The sequence below is a fragment of the Quercus robur genome, chromosome 11 (genome assembly GCF_932294415.1).
Source record: "Quercus robur chromosome 11, dhQueRobu3.1, whole genome shotgun sequence".
In the NCBI taxonomy this organism is placed as follows: Eukaryota; Viridiplantae; Streptophyta; class Magnoliopsida; order Fagales; family Fagaceae; genus Quercus; species Quercus robur.
The window spans coordinates 5,338,903-5,362,428 of record NC_065544.1 but is presented as its reverse complement, the minus strand read 5'-3'; the positions used below and the strand labels follow the sequence as shown (position 1 = coordinate 5,362,428).

At 36.3% G+C, this 23,526-nt stretch overlaps 1 protein-coding gene across 1 annotated transcript; it reads left to right on the top strand.

Moving 5' to 3' along the window:
- The first annotated feature begins 16,270 nt into the window (after window positions 1–16,270).
- Window positions 16,271–21,540, top strand: LOC126706312 (18S rRNA (guanine-N(7))-methyltransferase RID2). The gene is made up of 9 exons (XM_050405728.1): window positions 16,271–16,442; window positions 16,538–16,613; window positions 16,699–16,782; window positions 16,957–17,012; window positions 17,591–17,647; window positions 19,417–19,466; window positions 19,647–19,799; window positions 20,625–20,760; window positions 21,093–21,540. Exons 1-9 carry the CDS (start codon window positions 16,344–16,346, stop codon window positions 21,255–21,257), a joined length of 876 nt encoding a protein of 291 aa, XP_050261685.1. The 5' UTR covers window positions 16,271–16,343; the 3' UTR covers window positions 21,258–21,540.
- The last annotated feature ends 1,986 nt before the right edge of the window (window positions 21,541–23,526 follow it).

Genomic DNA, 23,526 nt, shown 5'->3' with positions numbered 1-23,526 from the left:
CTAAAGTTACTTTTTACGGTACCCCCTTATATTATTATATATCTATAAGACTAATATTATTATTATAATACTATTATTATAGGGTCACAGCTTTAACAAAACAAATGCTTAAATTATTGAAAAGTGCTCAGTAAGAGATTCTAGTCTCCTTGCATATTTACAGACAATGGAATAGTCAACGGTACACTAATCAATATTATATTATTATATATCCACATCAAACACCAACCATTCATTCAAATATATTTTTTTAATCAAAATAAATTTCAGCCATTCATTCTACCCAACCATCCACTATCACTATATCTCTATTCAGGTGATTCATTTAACCAGTACGCAGTATAACTTATAACTGTACCAAAAACTAAGTGCAGACAAAGAGAGTGAGATAGAGTAAGTGATACCAGTGGCTCTCGTGCCTTGGCGCATGTAGATGCAGTTGATGTCTTGCAGCCACTTGCAAGAGGTTGTGTACCCCCGTGAGTGAGGGTGTGTGGTGGTCCTCTCCTGTTTTGAGAGGAATCTTCTGGTGTTTAGAATAGCTGATCTTCTATCAAGTAGTAACATAGGATGGCGGAGGAACTGGAAAGGCTCTGGAGAAAGTTGTCCTTTACGGAGGAAGAGGATGAAGGGATTGAAATAGATTCCAACTGTACCAGGACAGCTAGGGAGATAGGAAAGAATTGTGTGTTAATGAAAATCCTAGCCCACAAAAGTATTAGCATCAAAGCACTTAGGAAAAATATGAGAATGCTTTGGAAACCAAACAAGAATGTGCAGATATCTGAGGTGGATGAAGATCTATTCCTGGTGGAATTTGGGGATGGTAGGGACAAGAAAAAAGTGTTGGATATGTGTCCCTGGAGTTATGAAAAGCAGCTGGTCCTTCTCCATGAGTTCGACGGAAAACTTACCCCGAGAGAGGTTGAGATGAAGTGGGCACCTTTTTGGGTCCAAATCTTCAACCTTCCATTGAACTGTAGGACGAAGGAGATAGGACAAGCAATCGGGGGCAAGTTGGGGGAGGTGTTGGAGATTGATGTTCAGGAGTCGGGGGTTCAATGGGGAACGTGTTTGAGGGTGAAGGTGTGTGTAGATGTGATTAAGAGATTGGTTAGGGGAAAAAATATTACTGTAGAGGGGGGGGGGGGGAGTGCAGATGGGTCAACTTTAAGTACGAACGTTTGCCGAACTTCTGCTATCGGTGCGGACTGCTGAACCACGCATTAAGGGATTGCCCAGAAAACGGTGTAGGAAATCATGGAAAAGATGGGGAGATGCTTCAGTACGGAGCTTGGTTGAGAGGCGATATTATGAGAAGAGCTGCGCAAGATCAATATAAAATGGGCACGGGAAGAGGAATGGATGCAGACACACACCGGTGGAACGCCGGAGCTGAAACGGAAAAAAGAAAGGTAATTTCCAGGCTGGATGAGATCTCAGTGGGGGTTGGTGGGGTGCATGGTTCGAGTCAGCAAGGCTGGGCGGTGAACCCGCTGACACAGAACAGAGGAAAAGATGGGGAAGGTGTAAAAGTGTCAGATGTCTTACACGAAAAAGGAAGGGGGGACGGGATGGCTGAAGGAAAAGATGAGAAGGGACTGGTTTTGACAGGGGAAGCATCAAACCAAGCCAAAATCCAACAAGATCTGTTACACGGAAAAGGGAAGTGTGATGAGAAGTCTGAAAAGAAAGTGGGCAAGAAGTCAATCCGGGTAGGGATGGAAGCAGATCACGTAAAATCCCAGATATTGGAGACAGAGAGCATGACGTGGGAAAAAGACGTTGACCAGAGGAAAAAGGCAGAGCCGGATGAAAATATGGCTCCAAGTGTTGGGCCTACAAACGGACTAGAAAGCCCAAATGGGCTGGAGATCAATCCGGGCCCTATAGCCATGATATATGATGATGAAAAGGGATGGAGTGGGGAGAAATTGGGCCTTAACAGCAGACATTGGAAACGTCTGGCCCGTGAGGTTAAAAAGGAGTTAAAAGGTGAGGACAAAGGGCCTAACTGCTTGAAAAGGGGGGGCCCAACTCGCTTATGTGATTTAGACCCAAATGTGATGGACACCAAACGCAGGAAAGAAGAGAGAATCGACGGTAAAAAAACTGGAAGTAGCTCAAAGGGGGAAAAGAAAATGGATGGCGGAGAGGCGGTTGCTGCGAGACAGCATCGCCGAGCCTCATGACAATCTTGGCCTGGAACTGCCGAGGCATGGGGTCGGCCTTGGCAGGGAGGATTCTCGCCGATGAGGTGAGAGCAAAAGACCCGCTGCTGGTCTTCTTAACAGAAACGAAGACAGGGGAGAGTAAAATGAAAGGAATTAGAAATAAGGTGAAGTACACGTAGGGTATAACAGTTCCGAGTGATGGAAGAAGCGGAGGGCTAGCCATGATGTGGAAAGAAGGATCAGATATCAGGCTGAGAAGCTGTTCAAACTCCCACATTGATGTGGAAATCCATGAGGGATTGGCAGCAACACCATGGAGAGCAACGGGGTTCTATGGGCATCCTGATGCAGGTAAACGTTTCATCTCTTGGCAATTACTTGATTTCCTTAAAAATCAGAATACTATGCCATGGATAGTGTTTGGGGATTTCAACAAAATTATGTGGTCAAATGAGAAAAGTGGGTGGTTAGATAGGGATGCAAATCAGATGGCGGATTTTAGAGATTGTCTAAACCGTTGTGAACTAGTTGATTTAGGCTTCATAAGTCAGAAATACACATGGTGCAATGAAAGGGGGGGTGAGCAGCGGACTAAGGTCAGGTTGGATAGAATGGTTGCGAATGAGGAGTGGATGAGGTTATTCCCGGAGGCGAGAGTGAGGCATGTAGCGATGTCCATATCGGATCATTGTTTGTTAATGCTCTCTCTCTCAAGAAGGCAGCCCAAAAAACAGGGGAAAAAACGTTTTTTTTTTGAAGCAATGTGGACAAGGGATGAAAGGTGTAGAGAAATAATAGAAGGGGCATGGAATCTGGGGCGAATGGAGGTGGGGGTTGGCATTATGGGGAGACTTAAAAGATGTCAGGAACAACTTCTGAAATGGAATTGGGCTGAGTTCGGTAATGTCAATAAGGTGTTGAAACAAAAAAAAAAGAGACTTCAGCAGCTGGTGTTATGGGACAGTTTACATGGGAAGACAGAGGAAATTAAGAGGGTGAAATATGAGATTAATGAGATTCAGATTAGGGAAGAAATGATGTGGAATCAAAGGTCAAGAGCGCTGTGGCTGAAAGGGGGAGATAAAAATACAAAGTTTTTCCACGCCACGGCAAGTCAAAGGCGCAGGAAAAACTGGATTGTAGGGTTGGAAAACCCGGAGGGAGTTTGGCAGGAGGGTAAAGAAGAGATAGAGCGATCCATTGTGGAATATTTTGAGACCATATTCAAGTCCGACCAGCCAACCAACTTCGAAGCTAGTTTGAGCGCAATCACTACCCGGGTTTCTCCAGATATGAATGAAGATTTGCTTGCAGAATTCAGGGCTGAGGAAGTCTGGTTTGCTCTCAAGCAAATGCACCCAACAAAAGCCCCCGGACCGGATGGTATGTCACCAATCTTCTTTAAACACTATTGGAATATTGTTGGGCCCGATGTGGTCAATTGTGTTCTTTCTGCCCTTAATTCTGGCAGGCTGCCTTGTAAACTGAATGACACATATATCTGCTTCATCCCAAAGGTGAAATCTCCTCAAAAGATCACGGAGTTTAGGCCAATTAGTTTATGCAATGTGGTGTATAAACTAATCTCAAAAGTCCTAGCTAATAGACTGAAAAAGGTGTTGGATGCGGTGATTGATGAGACGCAAAGTGCTTTTGTCCCGGGTAGACTTATAACGGATAATGTGCTAGTTGCTTTTGAAACTATGCATTGTATCGATCAAAGGAAGAAAGGGAAGGAAGCGCTTATGGCCATAAAGCTCGACATGAGTAAGGCATATGACAGAGTTGAATGGGTGTATCTCGAAGCTATGATGAGAAAGATGGGATTTGATGAGAGGTGGATTTCCCTAATAATGATGTGTGTAACCACAGTTTCATATTCGGTGTTGATTAATGGTGAGCCAAAAGGGAAAATCATTCCATCAAGGGGTTTACGACAAGGTGACCCAATATCTCCATACTTGTTCTTACTATGTGCGGAGGGGCTATCGGCTATGTTTAAAAAGGAGGAAAGGATGGGGCATTTAAAGGGGATTGCAGTGAGTAGAAGAGCCCCAAGCATAACTCATATGTTATTTGCCGACGATAGCATTGTTTTTTGTAGAGCCACGAGGGATGATTGTGATAGGATCATAAAAGTTCTTGAAGACTATGAAGGGGACTCGGGGCAAAAACTCAATAAGGAAAAAACATCTCTCTATTTTAGTAAGAATACTAGTAGGGTGATAAGGGAGTATGTACAAGAGAAGTTCGGGGCAAGAGTTGTTCAACACCATGAAAAGTACTTGGGGCTGCCTCCACTTGTGGGGAGAGGGAAAAGAAAGGCTTTTAGTCGAATCAAGGACCAAGTGGGGAGGAAGATAGCAAGTTGGAAGGGTAGGCTCCTTTCTCATGCAGGTAAGGAAATCCTTATCAAGGCGGTAGCTCAAGCAACGCCAACGTACACGATGAGCTGCTTCAAACTCCCGGATACGTTGTGCAAAGAGCTGAATTCCCTTATGAGAAATTTCTGGTGGGGCCAAAAGGAAAAGGAAAGGAAAATGGCTTGGGTCGCTTGGGAGAAGATGTGCATCCCAAAGGCGGAAGGGGGGATGGGGTTTAAAGACTTAAAAGCTTTCAATATGGCGCTTCTTGCTAAACAGTGGTGGCGAATGCAGAAAAATCCAAACTCTCTTGTACATAGAGTTCTTAAAGCGAAATATTTTCCGAATGATGTGGCTAGTGAAGCGGAGTTGGGTCGAAGGCCTTCATATGCGTGGAGAAGTATATGGAACGCAAAAAAGGTGGTTGATAGGGGCTCTAGGTGGTGTACAGGAAACGGGGAAGGAGTTAGGATTTGGAAAGATAGATGGATCCCGTCTCCGGAATCTTTCCAAGTGACAAGCCCGGTTGGTTCCCATTTGGAGTGGGAGAGGGTGTCGGTTTTGGTGGATAAGGAGAGAAGGGGTTGGGATGTTGGGAAAGTAAAAAATATGTTTCTTCCTCATGAGGCTGATCTGATCTTGAGTATTCCCATTAGCTCCAAGCTGCCTGAAGACTCACTCATATGGGCATGGACTTCTAATGGTAAGTTCACAATTAAAAGTGCTTACATTGTGGCCCAAAAAGTGTTGAAAGATGGTGGAGGAAGGGGGGATGAAGGGGGCAGCTCAGATAGCACGAGAATGAGAGGAATATGGAAGATGGTGTGGTGTTTGAATTGTCCAAACAAGATCAAGCATTTTCTTTGGAGGGCATGTAAAAACATACTACCCACAAAACTTAGCTTGAAAACCCGGGGTGTAGGTAAGGAAGGTAGGTGTGATATGTGTGGTTTGGAGGAGACGTCGGGGCACGCATTGTGGAGCTGCAGTTTGGCTGAGAAAGTATGGTGTGGTACCCGGTTAAAACTTCCCTGCTTTCAAGACCCCCCTAGAGACTTTTTGGACATTGTGTGGGAAATCAAAGAAAGGTGTTTAGGGGTCAACTGGGAGCTGTTTGCTTCTACTGTGTGGGGTTTATGGAATAATCGAAACCAAGTGCGTCATGGGGGACAATGTAAGAGGCACGAAGTGATAGTAAAGGAGGCGACTGAGTATTTAAAGGAATTCCAGGCAGCAAACCAGCCCACTGAAAACTACAATGTTCCTCAGGTGATAAAGTGGATGCCACCAAAGGCGGGTTGGTACAAAGTTAATACCGATGGGGCTACATTCGAAGACATAAAGAGCTGTGGAGTCAGGGTGGTCATCAGAAATGAAAGAGGAGAATTAATGGGGGCTCTAAGCAAGAAGTTTGAGCTGCCTTTGGGTGGTCTGGAAGCAGAGGCAAAGGCTGTGGAGGAAGGTGTGGCCTTAGCTTGGGACCTTGGTCTAAAAGATATCATTATTGAAAGCGATGCTCAGTTGGTGACAAACTCTTTAGGGGAACAGTGTGAAATGCCGAATTCTATAAGAAAGGTGGTCGAAGGAATTTTGGTGGACTTAAGAAAGTTCAATGCATGGGATGTCAATCATACCCGTAGGAGCGGCAACAATGCTGCTCATATTCTGGCTAGGCAAGCCAAATATTTGAATATGTGTAATATCTGGGTTGAGGATACTCCTCCCAGTATAGCTGATCAGGTTCAATTGGATGTAGCTCAATGTAATTTTATTTCTAGTTAATGAAAGTAGCTGACAAGAGCTGGTTATCAAAAAAAAAAAAAGATATCAGTGGCTCAACAAGACGATTGGATTCTAGCAAGTATAGAGAATGATGGTGTAGAGACAAGTAAAGATACTGATAGCGCAAGAGAGTAACAAGACAGAGTTGCGTTTCTTTTTTTTTTTTTTTTTTATGTTTTTGTTTTTTGGTTTTTGTAATGAGAATTAGGGATTTGTTGAGGAAGACAAATTTGGGCTTTTTTTTTTGTTTTGTTTTGTAATTAAGGATATGTTTACCTAAAAGGACTTTCATATATTTTTTGGGTTTTTAAAATTTTTATTTTTTGTTGAGAAGATGGGTTTGTTAACATTGTTGTACCAACTTTATTTTATTTTTTGAATTTTTTTTCAAAAACTTTATAAGGGTCAATTATAAAATTTTAAAGTATAAATTAATTTTTTTTTGGATGATCTAAATTTTAAATTTTTTGCTGCCAAATTCTAAATTTTGAGAGAGGTGGGGGTAGGAGAGGGGGTGGCGGTAAAGAAAATTTTAACCTATGTCGCAATTTTATTCCATCTCAAATAGGAAGTTTCAAAAGTCAGGGAAATACAGCCTCAATATTGCGTGGGTGGATTTTTTTGTACGAAAATATAACCTCAATATTAAAAAAAAAAAAAATTGTGTATTTTATTTGGCAAAACAACCCCAGGGAAAAAACATTTTTCACTTGAAATCTCATTTACCAAATATTTTTTAATTAATATTAAAAATGTTGTATTCTAAGACCTATGAAGTAGCTCTAGTATGGACGTGTAAAGAAAAATCTTAGAATAGCAGTATAAGAATCATTGTCATTTTAAATGAAAGGATAAATATGTGCCATGTTTAACTAAATATCGATTTTTTTTTGGTTAAATGTATAACTAAATAGCGATTGATCAGTCAAAACCGCATTTTTAAAATATTCTCAAAAAAAATTTATTTAAAGAGTATTTAAAATATTCTTCCAATCCAAAGGACAAATTTTGGAATTGAGTCTAGAGCATTTTGGACATATGTTGTTGTATCAACATATCAAGAAATTTTGATTGGTTACTTTCTTCTAATCCAACCATTCGATTGAGCTCATAATTCATCAAAACCAATATTTTACCCTGCTATTTCAATCCAATGGTCAAATTTGACTTTTGACTTTGGCATTTTAAAGCTTGACACAGATAAAGGCATGAAAACCAAAAAAAACCTTAAAACACTGGCCAATATTCAAAACCCACTTAAAACCTCCTTGATCAACCTAATTTTATCAAATTCAGTGGACTTGGAACCGACTTTGAATTTAACCAAAGATTGACCAAATCTAATAGACTTTAACGAAGTTTCATAAAATTTGATTCCTCTGTTCTCACAATCTAATCGTTGGATTGTCACTGTAATTTACAAAATCAAATATTTCACCACATTCTACCAATCCAACGGTCAAATTTTGGATCTCCATCTAATTGCATGATGGACATGTGTTGTTGTACCCACCCACTAGAAAACTTTGATGAACCCTATTAACACAATCTGACCATCCAAAATGGCTAAAATACACCATTAACCCCATTGACACAATCCCCACTCTTTCAATATAATTGTCAAACTTTGAATATGAGTTTGGCACATGATGGATACATATCGTTATCTCATATATCGATAATAGGCATTTTCGACAGACTTATTTTGCTGTCACAAATGTGTTGATATTTGACGAGTCATTGTCGATGGAAGAAACTTGCTGTCGAAAAAGCTAGTTTTTACGATGGCTTTTTGTAATCGTCGAAAAAGTTTCGTCGCAAATAGCAATCTTTTTTGTAGTATACTCAGTTTTTTTGTTGGAAAAATATGGATTGAATGTAAGAAGTGATATCGAATTTATACAAAATAAAATAGGGAGAAGAAGAATCAAAATATAAGAAAGAGAAAATGATGGAGTAATGGTAAAGTAGAGAGTAGTAGGGAGATATAGAGGTAAAGAGGGAGGGGAAATGTTGGAAGAAGTGTAACAGCAAATATGGACTAATAGGGAGGGTAAGAGTTTTTTTTTTTTTTTTTAATAGGGAGAATAAAAGTGAGTAAAGAAGATGTAAAAAATAAGTAGATGATGTGACCGCTAAAGAATTTGCCATTAGAAGGTGGGAAGGGGAAGGAACACGTGAGAAACAAAAGGGAAGGAAATCCAGAGGTTGTAATTGTGGTTTTCTAAGGGTTTTCAGTTTAGAAAGCTTGGGTTTGGGTTTTGAGTTAGAATTAAATTTAGAAGAAGTAGGCTTTATGGTGGAGATAGGCTGGAAATAATTTTAGTTTTTATTAATATTTTAAAATTGTAGGATAAATTTAGGAAAGAGAATAAGAATGACATAGCTACTGATGTGGCTCAATGTGAGTGTAGCAACATTAAATGCTACGTTTCAGCTTTTAGTAATATATAGAATATAGATTAGAAGAAGTGGGCTTTAGGTGGAGATAGGCTGGAAATAATTTTAGCTTTATTAATATTTTAAAATTGTAGGATAATTTAGGAAAGAGAATGAGAATGACATAGCTGCTGACATGGCTCAATGTGAGCGTAGCAACATTAAATGCTACGCTTCAGCTTTTAGTAATATATAGATTTGTAACTACAGTAGCTCGCACCCAGTGGATCCTAATCCCATGAGAAATTGACTAGTTGACAAATAAGGATAAAAGAGATCTAGTTGAGAGGAAAAGAGGGAAGAGATGAAACGGTGAAATCTTGATAGCAACTGATTTTTAAAAGGAATGCAAAGAAAATGGAAGCTAGAAGCAAAGAAACTAGTTAAAGATGACTTTCGTGATAATAATCCCTTTCATCATACTTGTGCCTCTTGCTTTGACTTATGTGATGATAATCCCTTTCATCATACCTTTTGCTAGAACCACGTCCCCCATGAGAGCGCTCTTCATAGCTACAATGCCTGTAGGGGCTTCGACTACGGCTGTGCCTTCATCAGTACCTCCCAGACTAGAAAAAAAAAAAAATATATATATATATATATATATATATATAGAAACAGTGTTCGGCTAGTTTTTTTTTTTTTTGCCAACAACCTGTAGAGGTGGAACAATGGTGGAGGAGCAATGGAGAAGGAGATAGAGAGAGAGAAACGTAGGTTTAGAATGTAGAGAGAGAGAGAGAGACAAACGGAGAGAAACAGAGTCAAACGTCAAATTTTGTTAGGTTTAGAAAGTAATAAGTGAGGGTAATTAATGAGATTCTAATAAAAATATTTGTAATAATGAGAGTCTTTTTTTTTTACCGTTGGATCTACTTAAATCCAATGATTTAAAAAAAGAGTTACACCAAGTGTAACTTGAACCCATCTCTCTCTCTCTCTCTCTCTATATATATATATATATATAATTATGGTGTCCAATTGATATGATTATCTTTATAACCTTAAGGCTAGCCATATAAACCAAACCAACTTATAACCCATGCGTACACATAGAGACACTCAAAAATAGTGATTATTGATTATTATCTTATCTAAGTGAGTGAGGTAATTTTTTTGTCTTTCATAGTCACACTGAGTATTATAAATTAATCATTATATATATAAATATATATATATATATATATATATATATATATTGTGCACTATTAAAAAATTTGGTATTAACATGTGTGATAGGCCAAGAATGTATTAACCCCTTGTGATAAATTAACCAATTAATTAGCCAAGTTAATTAATTAAGTTAATTAACATGCAATACACGTGGTAGTACAAACAAATCACCTACTAAGTTAATATGCAGCGGAAAATAAAGTTAACACGCTAATTTGTTTACGAATGGGGAAAACTTCTAAGGCAAAAACTGCACCGGGTGTTTTTGAGGTCACTACTCTCGAGAATCCACTATTATCACAACAAGCGGTTACAAGTAAAAGAATCCTAGTACCTTATACCAACCTACAGTTGAACCCTTACCCAATACCCAATTGGACTTGTTTACGAATGAGAAAAACCTCTAAGGCAAAAACCCCACTGGGTGATTTTAAGATCACCATTCCCGAGAATTCACTATTATCATAACAAGCGGTTACAAATAAAGGAATGTCAGTACCTTATACCAACCTACAGTTGAACCCTTACCCCAATACCTAATTGGATTTTTTCTGTAGTAACAATCTCTCCTTTTAATGCACGGTTCCTAGTACGTGACTAACCAATCAATGCGCGGATCCTAATATGCGGCTTACACACTAACTTGAGAAAGATGTTGGCTACAAAGTTCTTCAGTTCATCCACACGATGAAGATCACGAAACTCCTTGGTCACAAAACCCTATGACGTACAAACACATCAGCTTCTTGAAGAGAAAGATGAACTAGGGCAAATTGTCTCCAATTACAATATACTTGTGTAAAACCTTTGCATCAAGTTGCACTCACTTGCATCCGCTATGACGGCCTTTAAAATAATCATTATATATGTTTAGGATTGTGAGAAAAGAAAGCTCAAACATCTATACATGTATTGGATAAAAATCAGAAATGAAAATCTGATTTTCATAAATCTCGATAGATAAGGTATCTATCGAGCAGTTGTCGAGCATCGAGCTAAACTGCCTTTTAAACCTCAATAGATACTATCTGTCGGGCTAGTTGTTGAGTTTTAAAATCGAGCACTTCTTCACTTGATTCTTGGACAGACTTGCATGGTTTTAACACTTGGACTTGAACTTTTGTTCCTTGAAGTATTAAACACATCCTAGATCTACCCAATTATAAGTAAAGTACATTTTGTCAAAGAATTAGCCAATTCTATATTGACATATGTTCCTAACGTGATTCACATATGTCTTAACAATGTGTAATGACCAAAAAATGTTAAAACAACAGTTAAAAAATAGTAAAAAAGCTAAATATGAAATGGATAATTTTGGTGAACAATATGGTCTACCCCCCATTACCCCTTCTAGGTAAAAACGGAATAAGAGACAAGATAAGGCCCACAAAGATTATAAATATAAAAGATATAAAAGACGTTTTACTAAAACTAGTAAATTTTATGATAAAAAGAAAAATGTCCATAAGAAACATGGTAAGTAAAAATATGGTAAAGGAAACTGTTTCAATTGCAAGAAATTTGGTCACTTTAGTAAAAACTGCAAACAAAAACCTGGTAAATTGAAGAATAAGCTCAATATGTTAAATATCAATGACAGTGATAAAGAAGATCTATTTTGAATACTTGAATCAAGATCTTCTGCTTCATCTGATTCATCGGAAGATGATTTTCTCTCCTCAATTGATTTTGGCTATCACTCTAACAGTTAGCCTTCTGATACCCCTAATATTAAAATTGGTTGTAGAGACTTGTTGCAATACTATTAATGTTCTCTCCAAATGGCACAAAACAATTAATGTCTTGACCAAATGAGAAGAACAAGAAAATTTGCTTATAAATTTAATAAGCCAAATTGATAATCCTAAACTAAAAGAAGAGTATCTTAAAAAGCTCAAGAAAACCCTAATTAAAGATGAAAATGATAAGAAAATGAAAGCAAAAATAAGTCTTGATGAAACTTTGGAAAGATTTAATAAGAAGAAATCCAAGGAGATAACTATTAATGATTCATAACATGAAATTACTATTATTAAGAAAGAAATCATTGAGCTAAAAAATGATTTAAAAAATGTTACAAATGATAACTTTGACCTAAAACAAGAAATGTTACTTTTTAAAATTGATAAACAACTTGATAATGAACAATCTGATAGCGAGCCTAATGAGCAGAAAGATGAAGATGGCCCCAGCCATGAAGCTCCTCTTTCTAATACTGCCTCTACTAATAATAGACTTAGTCTTATCAACAAATTGATCCCTCCAAAATGGTTTTCAAAAGTTAAAATTGTTATTTGCCATGAATATGAATTCAATGTTGTTGCTATGATTGACTTTGGTGCTGATATGAAATGCATTCAAGAAGGAATAGTTCCTTCCAAATATTATGAAAAATCCATTGAGAAACTGTTCTTTGCTAATGGTACCCAAATGAAGATTAAATATGAAATAAATACTGCTCATGTATGCCATGACAATGTTTGTTTTAAAATTCCTTCTGTTCTTGTTAAAAATATGACTGATAAAGTGATTCTCGGCATTCCCTTCATAAATATTTTATATCCTTTTCTTACTGAATATGATGGTATAACTACTAACCCTTTTGGGCAGAAAGTCAAATTCAAATTTGCTTCAAAATTTGAAATTGATACTGATGCCTCTTTGAACCTGATTCATGCTAAAACCAAACACCTAAATTTTCTTAAGCAAGAGATTAGATATAAGAAGATTGTTGAACAACTTTCTGATAAAATATTATAATCCAAAATTGATAACTTTCGTAAGACACTCGTAAATGATGTTTGTTTTGATATTCCTAATGCTTTCTGGCATAGAAAAAGGCATATTGTTAATTTGCCTTATGTTAAAGATTTTAATGAAAAAAAATTCCTACTAAGGCTTGACCCATCCAAATGAATGCTGAAACTATTGAATTTTTTAAAAAAGAAATTCAAGATTTACTTGAGAAAAAGCTTATTAGGAATAGTAAGTCCCCCCGGTCTTGTGATGCTTTCTATGTTCAAAAAAATGTTGAAATTGAAAGAGGGACTCCTCGCTTAGTTATTAATTACAAGCCTCTAAACAAAGTATTAGAATGGATTAGGTATCCTATCCCTAACAAAAATGACCTAGTGTAGAGGCTAAGTGACGCTGTCATATTTTCTAAATTTGATATGAAATCTGGGTTTTGGCAAGTCCAAATCAGTGAAGCTAACAAGTACAAGACTACTTTCACCACCCCTTTTGGACATTATGAGTGGAATGTTATGCCTTTTGACCTTAAGAATGCTCTTAGTGAATTCCAAAACATTATGAATGATATCTTCAATTCCTTTTGTCATTTCACCATTGTTTACATTGATGATGTTCTTGTCTACTCCAAATCCCTTGATGAACATTGGAAACATCTATATTCATTCCTTGATACCATCAACCGCAATGGTCTTGTTGTCTCTGCTAAGAAAATCAATCTATTTCAAACAAAAGTCTGTTTCCTTGGCTATGACATTTTTGAAGGATAGATCTATCCCATCGACAGAGCCATTCAGTCTGTTGATAAGTTTTCTGATGTCATTATTGATAAAACTCACCTACAAAGATTCCTTGGGTCCCTAAACTACATTGCTGACTTCTATAAGGACTTGAGAAAGCAATGTAAGCCTCTATTTGATCGTTTACAGAATAATCCTCAGCCTTGGACTGATATTCATACTTCTCTTGTCAAACAAATCAAGTCCCATGTTAAAACTCTACTTTGTCTTGGTATCCCTACTGTTGATGCTTTCAAAATTGTTGAAACTAATGCCTCTAACATTAGCTATGGAGGTATTCTGAAACAACGTGTTTCACTAGACTCATTTGAATAAATTGTTCGTTTCCATTCAGGAGTTTGGAATAATGCACAAATAAATTATAGTGCTATTAAAAAAGAAATTTTATCTGTAGTATTATGTATTTCCAAATTTCAAAGTGATTTGCTAAATCAAAATTTTTTATTACGAATTGATTGCAAGAGTGCTAAATATGTTATAGAAAAGGATGTTGAAAATATTGCTTCAAAACAAATTTTTGCCAAATGGCAAGCTATTTTAAGTGTTTTTTATTTTGACATTGAATTTATTAAAGGCTTTCAAAATGCTATCCCTGATTTCCTTACCCATGAATTCCTGCAGTGTCACAATGGCAAGCAGAAGGTCAAAAGACAAACACCCTGCTATAGATTCTCCTAAACCACTTGCTAAACAAGAACCTGCTTCCCTTGTTGACATTGCTAACCGTTTTACTGCCTTGGGTACTATCCCCAAACAAAACTACTCCACTATGTTAGCATCCTCTTATGACCCATATGCTATAGTCCCTGTTAACCAACCTATTAAAACCACCTTCTCTAGAAACCCCAATGCTTCCCAATATGTTTCAAAACAATATCGCCAAAAAATGTTCTCTATTGAGCCCAATAGGGCCTTGATCAAAGATCCCCTCAAACTTGCTACAAGTTATTTTCTTCGGAACTTCCACTGGATTCCTGAACACAAAGATTTAAATATTATTCTGCTATCTTGTTCCATGAAAAGCCAATATTTATCAAACATATATCTGATAAAGTTGATACATCTAAAATTATTTACCATAGTGTTATCCTACTTGATATTGTCACTGAAGAAAAATGGGGACTCAATCCTGCTTCTACAAAGCCTCTACCTGGCTAGACTACCCCTTATTCTTACCGTGACTACATCCATGATTGGTTCAAGTTCATGCTACACCAAGATGAAAATATGACTCATTCTTGGTTTGTTAATTTTGATAAAAGTTTCAATTCCCACCTACCCCTTTGGTTTGCCCATTGGTGGACCAAATTTGGCCCCATTATTGATATATTTCCAGAACCTCTAATGGGCTCCTTCAAGTATTTTACAAGTGTTTACAAAACAGATTCACATGGTACTAACTTTCCTGCGATATTTCACTTTGTTAAGAAATATAAGGTCCCCTCGATCTTGAAATGGATGTATGTAAAGGAAGGAGATGTGCTTACTCGGCAATGGCTTGTTAAATAGTGGGATAAGTTTTCCCACACTTAAGATGTTATTGATAATGTAACCTGGGAATTCCTTGCTGTTAACACCACTATTCATGATAAAGCCCAAGTCCCAGTTTATCCCTTTGTGCAAATAGTTGTGCCTCAACCCACGGCAAATACACCTACTACCACATCCACTGCTAAGTCTGCTAAGCCTTCTGCCAAGACCAAAAAGAAGAAGTCTGCTTTTGATGGTCTCATCAAAACGGCCCTAATTGCCCTGTTAAAACAGCAGTGGAAGGATGAAGAAGAAGCTGCTACAATGCTAACTCAGAAGAGGAAGAAGAAGGCCAAAACTCAAAGGCGTCCTTAGAAGCCTCTGTTGCTAATACTAATCCTTATTACCCCTACAATCAGGAGTTATTTGGCCATGATGAAGCCTCCACACCAAATTTAGGGGAGAATTAACACTGTCGGCACAAGTAGCCAAAACTACCAAAATAATGCTCCTGCTAAAACTGCACTAAGGCTTCAGATTCCTTGTTAAAGTTGCTAAAGCTGTTTTGATTCCTTGTTGAAGGTATGGTTCTTGCTCTAGCTGTTCCCCATGGGGGAATAAATTCCCTCTAGTTAGCACATGATGACAATCTTGCTAACCTTCGATGAATAGTAAAAAAGTCAATTTTACCGTTCACTATTCATTGTTTAAATAGTATTTTATTTTGCCTATAAAAGGGGGATGTCCCTTTCACAAGGATCATCAGAAAATTTTTCTAGTTTCAAATCCCTTTTAGTTTCCAAATTGCTATCACCAAGCTTATAACCTTTCCTTTTCTAGTTCCAAACATTGTGACTATTATTATCCTTTTCAAGCATTGTAACTACTATTATCCTGTAAGTGTTTTAATCTGTTATCAAAGCTATATTTTGTTAAAATCTCAACTGCTTTTACTTCAAAAGTTTTTATCTTTATTTATATTTTTACACTTTACATTACGTATTATATTGTTTTAACTTAATATATATATATATATATATATATATATATTATAGTTAGATTTTATGTTTTTTAATAAATTTTAAAAAATAAATAAAAACAACCAAGAAAACTAGTTTTTTTTTTTTTTTTTTTAATGAATGAAAAAGAGGCAGGGCCAACTTGAGTTGGAGTCAACTACCAAAAAAAACTAGTTGGATTGGGAAAAGGCCAAAAATTCTATAATAAATAATAATAGTAATAAATAAAAAAAATTTATCGACCGTTCTGTGAGGGGTGCCAAAACGCTGTCGTTTTGTTACTGCTAAGTCCCAAAGGCCCATTTCATATCCAAACTCCTAAACCCTACTCGTTCGTCTCTTCCCTCTCTCTCTCTCTCTCTCTCTAAAATGTCGTCGAGACCTGAGCTTCAAGCACCACCGGAAATATTCTACGACGATGTGGAGGCTCGCAAATACACTTCCTCCTCTCGCATCATCGAAATTCAGGTCAGCTTCCGTCCACACCTTCAATGCTTTTCTTTGAATTTTGTTTAGGTTTCCATATCTTTCTGACAATTTTTTTTATTGTTGGTTTTTTTAAGGCAAATCTGTCAGAGAGAGCTTTAGAGCTTCTTGCTCTACCTGATGATGGAGTGCCCAGATTGCTCCTTGACATTGGTTTGTGTTTGTGTTTTTTGTTTTGTGTTTGTGTTTGTGAGGTCAGCTTTAATGGAAAGGTTGTGCATTTTTGTTGTTGTTGTAGGTTGTGGGTCAGGACTTAGTGGTGAGACTCTCTCAGAGAATGGACACCAGTGGGTTGGGTTAGATATTTCACAGTCAATGCTTGGTATGTTCCAATGATTTGATTGTTATTGTTATCCTAATTTGTTGAGAAGTGTCAATGTGGTGTCACCCTGTCTTGTGTCATGTTGTGTGTCTATGCTTTTTCTTTTTTTTTTTAGTTCTTCATTTGTGTTTTCTTTTCTCATATTTGAATTTTGATGTGTTTTGTTGAATTTAGATATTGCATTGGAGCGAGAGGTAGAGGGTGACCTTTTACTCGGTGACATGGGTCAGGTATTTTGAGCTTTGTACACTTGTCAATTCAACTCTAATGTAAACAAGTTAATTTATATAAGGTTCTGTTTGGAAATAGTTTGTTTAATTGAAACTGAAAATTTTTTGTTGAAAATACTGTAGATAAAGATAAATGCTAGCCAAAATAGTACGGTGGGACCTATGAATAGTAGCAAAATTAAGTTGGATATTAGTAAAAATAAGCTAACTATAAATTCTAATCCCAAATGCAACCTAAGTAAAAGAAGAGAAATGTGAACTAATTTTGTCTTGAATTTCACGTGTAATTCAATTTTGGCCAAGAAACCATTCTAGTTGTTGAAAGGCATTCTTCACGTCAAGTTGAAATAAGGGCCACTTTTTATTGTATTTCTCATGAAAAGACTTGGATGAAGTATATATTTTGATATTTTCTCTCGTTTGCATTTTCTTTTGTGAAATCAATTATGGTGATATTCTTCAGACCATTACTGCAATTTTTGATGCACTGTATTGTTTTGTATGTGGAATTCCCTCACTATTGTTTTTCATTGCCTCAACTAAATTTATCATGGAGTATGTTTCTGGTTTTGTTACAGGGCTTAGGACTTCGTCCTGGGGTCATAGATGGGGCCATCAGTATCTCTGCTGTTCAGGTTTGACTTCTTGTTTCTATTAATATTTATTGAGGTGAATTTTTTTTTTTTGATTTCTATGTTCTTAAAGATATGGTTTGTGTCAGCACTTGCTCTGTGTCATGAACTCTTTACTGTAACCTGCAGAATCATACATTTTATCTTTGCTTCGTTTTTCTCATATTTCTTAACTTTGTGTTAATCATGTGCCTAAATTCTTCCCGGGAAGTTTTACTTGATTTAGGTACTAGGGAGGATTCATTGATGAGGGACCACACAAAAAAAGGGGGTGAAAATATGAGCCAAAACAAAATTATGTGAAGTGATGAGTTTAAATGTTAACCTTTGTATTGGATGTTACCTAAGTGTGAAAATTGGTTGCACGTGACTTTAGATGGCAGGAAAAATATGTAGACTCTTCTAAATGTGTCAAGTACCCATGACAAACACACATGACATGGGTTTGAGAATTGAATATTTATCTATTGCACATGTTGTGACTGAAAAATATACTCTATGGGCCTTTATGATGAGGGAAATTCTTCCTAGGTTGCTTTGAGTTGAGAAGCGTTTGAAAAGAATATTGGGAAGGGAATAGAAGGTGTTTTCAAGTAAAGATGTCTCTTTGACGTGAGATTGTTTCTAAAACAGTTTGGACTTGATACATTTATTTAGTCCGCTGAATGTTATGGTTGTATTGCTTTGGGATAAGAAACAGACGCAATGTAATTAATAAGAGAGTTTTAATTCAATAAAGATTTGATGTAAAACCGCATTATATGTATCCTCCAATGCCAGTGAGTCACTCCAAAATTTTACAAATAAGTAAATAGGAGGTACCACACGCAATCATATGTCATGAATACACAAAATTGAAAAACCCAAACTCATCCTTCAACCACAGAGCTGCCGAGCTGGGAAGTCACTAGAGACATCGCTGTGTGAGAAGTTGTCAAGACTGCCAGAGTTTGGAAAAAGATGCTGGAATTGCCATGTTTCATTTATTCACTTGATTTGATGTGGGTTTTGTTAACCTTCACCTTTAGTCTCCAATATTCTAGCCACATCAAACAGATGTAGAAAAGTTAAATATTTTGGCATGGGTTTTTCTATTAATCTCCCGACTTGTTGGTATCTTTAGAAACACATTGACCTGTAGACCATTTGATGTTAAAGCATTAGTTATGTTGAATTTTTTCAAATAACTTAGAATTTTTCAACTAACAAATTTAACATGCATAAACCATTATTATCCTTTAATGGATCAACACTTCATTGAGCTTTAACATTCGAAATCAGGGGTACCAAAAAATTTCTCATCTACATCTGTTTGATGCGGCTAGTGTAGTCAAGATTTACAACAAAGGGTGGCTCCGGTATCTTTTCCAGATTCCAGCAGCTGGTCTTAGAGGCTCTTCAATAACGATGAGTTTGGGTTTTTCAATTTGTCAGATCATGAGGTGTAAGTACGTGTGGTAGTCTGTATTCACTGATTTGTAAAATTCTGATGTGGCACACTAGTATTGGAGGGTGTATATGTGGGGTTTTACACCTGGTCCTTATTGAATTTAAACTCTTAATAAGATTATGCTTTGCTAGTCATACTTTTCTCATATTCTTAATGTGGCTTGGTCATTTTATAACCTTGTCCTTGATCTTTGCTGCTTCCTTAATTGTTTTGAGATGTTTTCTCTATGGATTACTTATCCTCCATAAAACACAATTTGTTCTTAAAAGCCGCTGGATGTATGCCCTGTTAATTTTCCCTTTGTTTTGATTTGGCAACGCAGTGGTTATGCAACGCTGACAAGTCCTCTCATGTTCCAAAATTAAGATTGAAGTATGTTCCCTTTCTTATCTTTCACCCTTCAAGTAAAATAGTAGTCAAGAATTGAACTTTTTTTGGTTTCATTTTATTTTTATTTTTTTTAAATATCTCATCTTTACGAGACTAGCAAGCGTAATTCTATGATGTTTCTTTTACTGCAATATTGACATGTTTGGCTCAATTCCTTTTTAGGGCTTTCTTTGGGTCATTATACAGATGCTTAGCCAGGGGAGGAAGAGCAGTGTTACAAGTTTATCCTGAAAATATACAACAGCGTGAATTGATTTTGCGTTCTGCAATGCATGTTGGATTTTCTGGTGGTGTGGTTGTGGATTACCCACACAGGTATGCAAAGGATCTATTAGGGCAATCTTGTGTTAGAATATTCTTCTTGCATTTGAAAATGGTTGCTGTCAAGAATAATATTGTTTGGTTACTTGCAGACACTATTAAGGGCTTTTTTTTAAACCTTTATTATTCTCATCTATCTATGACAATGAATTTGAGATTTTCCCATGTTTAGTCTGCATATACTTAGTTTAAGGTTTATACTCGGATGTTATAAATATATTTCTACTTGACTTGTTTTGTTACATTTGTTAATATGTGCATGAATGATGTTAAAATAAATTGGTAATCAAATATATCTCAAGTTTGTTAAAAAAAAATGCATATTTATATTTTTATAATTAATTTTATAATGTTACATGTATCACTTCACAATATGACTGCATTTTAACAACTGTGCTTCTCATACTGAGACATGACATGCCCTGGTTGAGAAAATATTATGTAGCTAATCGGGTCTATTTTGCTTCTTCTTTTGGTTGTCTTTACTCCATTTTTCATGTCTATTTGGCACTTGAACAAGTAGAGTATACCAAATGATATTATAACCATCAAGCATATCCTATTTTATGGGACCAAATCAAATGCATTATAATTCAAAACATATGAACTGCTGAACCAGTGGATTTGCCACTTATTGGTGACAGGATATGAAGAGCAAGCCATCTTTTTACTTTAATAGAGTGTTCTACAGGTCAAAATATTATAGTCTGCTAAATTCAATTGAAATATGAAAAAAATATATCTCAAGTTAATCCAGTAACATTTTCCTACTGGATTCCTCTACGCTCCACTAACTTTAGCTTGGTTGTCTTATTACAGTTCTAAGAAAAGAAAAGAATACCTTGTCCTTACATGTGGTCCTCCATCTGTAAGCACATCTGTTCCAACGGGAAAGGGTGAAGATGGGGAGAGTTCCTCTGACGATGAGAGTAGTGGTGATGAAGAAAATCAAACAGTGAGTTTTCATGGCACACTTTTTCTAATTTCTGAAATTTTCTGTTTCAGGGCTTTCCCTGGGGATTATAAATTTAGAGATAAATACAACTCACTTGCATGTATGGAAGGTGACCTATGACCTCACCCTTGGGCCTTATTTTACGGGAGAGGAATTCCATTTAGTCCATAGACATATGGCTTCTCTGGGAATTTATAAATCTGAATCTCTCTCTTCTAGTATTCATTTTTTTTTTTCCTATATTACAAGGCTGAGATACTAATTTGTAGCAGTATTTTTTTTGTTTGTATTTGCATTTTTATACTCATTATCTATTTATTTTTGTCATTTAGGTCTGCATCTCTGATAGACACAGACCCAAGAAAAAGCAGAAAATAACCAAGAAAGGAAGGGGAAGAGATTGGGTATTGAAGAAGAAGGAACAGAGGAGAAGAAGAGGAGATGATGTGCCTCCAGATACAAAATATACAGCTCGAAAAAGAAAGGCTCGCTTCTGATCTGTTACACCAAGCTAAAGTGTGTTTGTTATGGGGTGTATTGAGTGCTTGCATATGTAAGTCGATATAGTGTTTACTGAGGCATTGTCTGTTCCTGTCCATGCTCTTTTAAACCCTCATTAATTGTCAGATGTATCTCGCGGTCTCTATTAGTGAAGAAATTTTTTGTTTGCATTAGAATGAAATCTGATGGTAAATGTGATTCTTATAGTCATCAGGAGCTGTGTAGAACAATGGAAAATTTTGGATTTTGAGACGAGTTTTCTTGTTGGATTTTGAGATATTTTTCCTTTTTGAGGATCATCAGGAGCTTTATAGAGTAATGGAAAATTTTTTTTTTGGGGGGTTTATTCCATTTGTCATATTATGTTAGTTAAAAAATTTATTTCAAGCCATGTTTTTTTTAACATACCACGCTCTCACTACAATTTTCTTAATGTAATAAATCTGTAGGGCAAATAAATAAAAAAAGTGACATCCTGATACGGTTTCGTAATTCTAATGAATCTCTTGTTTATAGTCACAAACCAGCGTGGTTATACATGGCTAACCATGCCAAGCATGTTCGCTTATTACATCACCTTGGTTTGGAAACCGTTCATGACTCTGAGAAATAGTAGAAAAGAGAGAGAGACAGAGACAGAGAGAGGCAACTTAAGGGGCTGTTTGGATTTGTTATTTCTATCGCTCATAACTCTGTTTTCATCACCCTTAACTCAAAAATGGTAGGATCCATGGCTGAGAAGTTTATTTGGTTTTTGTTTCCAGTTTTTGTTTTCATTACTCAATTCTCTGATTTTTAAGTGATGAGTTATGAAAACTGAAAACACATTTTAAGTGTTTTTAGTTTCCAAAACTCAGTTTCTAATGACATTTTGGTAATTAAACACACACTGAGGGTCCCATGGTCAGAGTCCAGCCGCAACTTTTGACATTTTTTTTTTTCACTGGGTTCAGTGAGTTTGGGTTCTTCTTCTTTTTCTTTTTCCTTTCACACTAGGTGATCTTCTTCTTCTTCTTTTTTCTTTTCCCTTTCATGCTAGGTCTGGTTTGGTCTTCTTCATCATTTTTTTTTTTTTTCACTGGGTTCAGTGAGTTTGGGTTTTTCTTCTTCTTTTTCCTTTTCCTTTCACACTAGGTGATCTTCTTCTTCTTCTTCTTCTTTTCTTTTCCCTTTCACGTTGGGTCTGGTCTGGTCTTCTTCTTTTCTTTTCTTTTTTTTCTTTTTTTTTCTTCACTGGGTTCGGTGAGTTTGGGTATTGGGGGTTGAAAAAAAAAAAAAAGGTAAAAGCTATATCAAGTTATAGGTACGGGGCCCATAAAAAGTTGAAAATTTTGAGTGATGTGAATTGAAAATAGTGTCCAAACGGATGGAGTTGGGAAAATTTGGGTATTTTAAGTGATGAGTGATGAAAATTGAATGAGAAGTAATGAATGAGTGAAAAAAAAAAAAAAAAACAAACAAACAAACAAACAAGCCCTAAGTTTTTGTTAGGACAAAGCTAGTTTGTAGTCCTTCACTCAATATCTTTTTAATATAGTGAATTTTGACAAATCCGCATTTGGATTATATTTTCGTCTAATATATTTTTTATGCTTGTAAAATTTTCAAAAAATCAAAAATTAATGGTTATATCATCAATTAAATATTTAAATTTTAAGTTTTTGTAGTATATAATTATGCATAAAAAATAAGTTTATGAATCGAATAATAAATAATATTCGATTTGCAAGAAATTTGATATGAATGTTAAGAACATAAAATCTACCAGTTAAATTTTAAAATATGTAGTCATGCTAATTTTTTAAGAAGTTATAGTCATTAGCTACAATTAAGTTTGTAGTCAAATTTTGTCATTTTTTTAATAAATGAATTAGGAAAAAACTTAATTCAAAATATTTTATTAAAGGTTACAAATATACACACCTCACCACAGTTTGAAAGAGGGTCTAGTGTGTCTTCTTGCTTCGTGAGCCATCAAGCAGTTGCTTAGGCTCCATGAGAATTTGGCTTGGGGTTATAGGATTAGAACCCCAAAACATGGCATACCAAACATGAAATATGCCGACTTTACCATATACCCACATCGATAAAATCCCAGACATATATTTTATTCATTGCAAGAAGAATTCCCAGTACCGAGCTGTTGGTAATGCTAACTTGTCACCAAGAAGTGGGACATTAAAGATATTGAATATGTGTGAATTGCTTTTAATGCGAGTTAAAAATCCCCCTCTGCCATAATTAAGATTCAAATAAAGGTACGGG

What these genes read in the sequence shown, in the direction of transcription:
- LOC126706312 (XM_050405728.1), top strand. Translation starts at nt 16,344, where the DNA reads ATGTCGTCGAGACCTGAGCTTCAAGCACCACCGGAAATATTCTACGAC. An exon ending in TCAGTATCTCTGCTGTTCAG is followed by an intron (nt 17,648 to 19,416) that starts GTTTGACTTCTT and finishes TTGGCAACGCAG; the next exon opens with TGGTTATGCAACGCTGACAA. An exon ending in GTTCCAAAATTAAGATTGAA is followed by an intron (nt 19,467 to 19,646) that starts GTATGTTCCCTT and finishes ATTCCTTTTTAG; the next exon opens with GGCTTTCTTTGGGTCATTAT.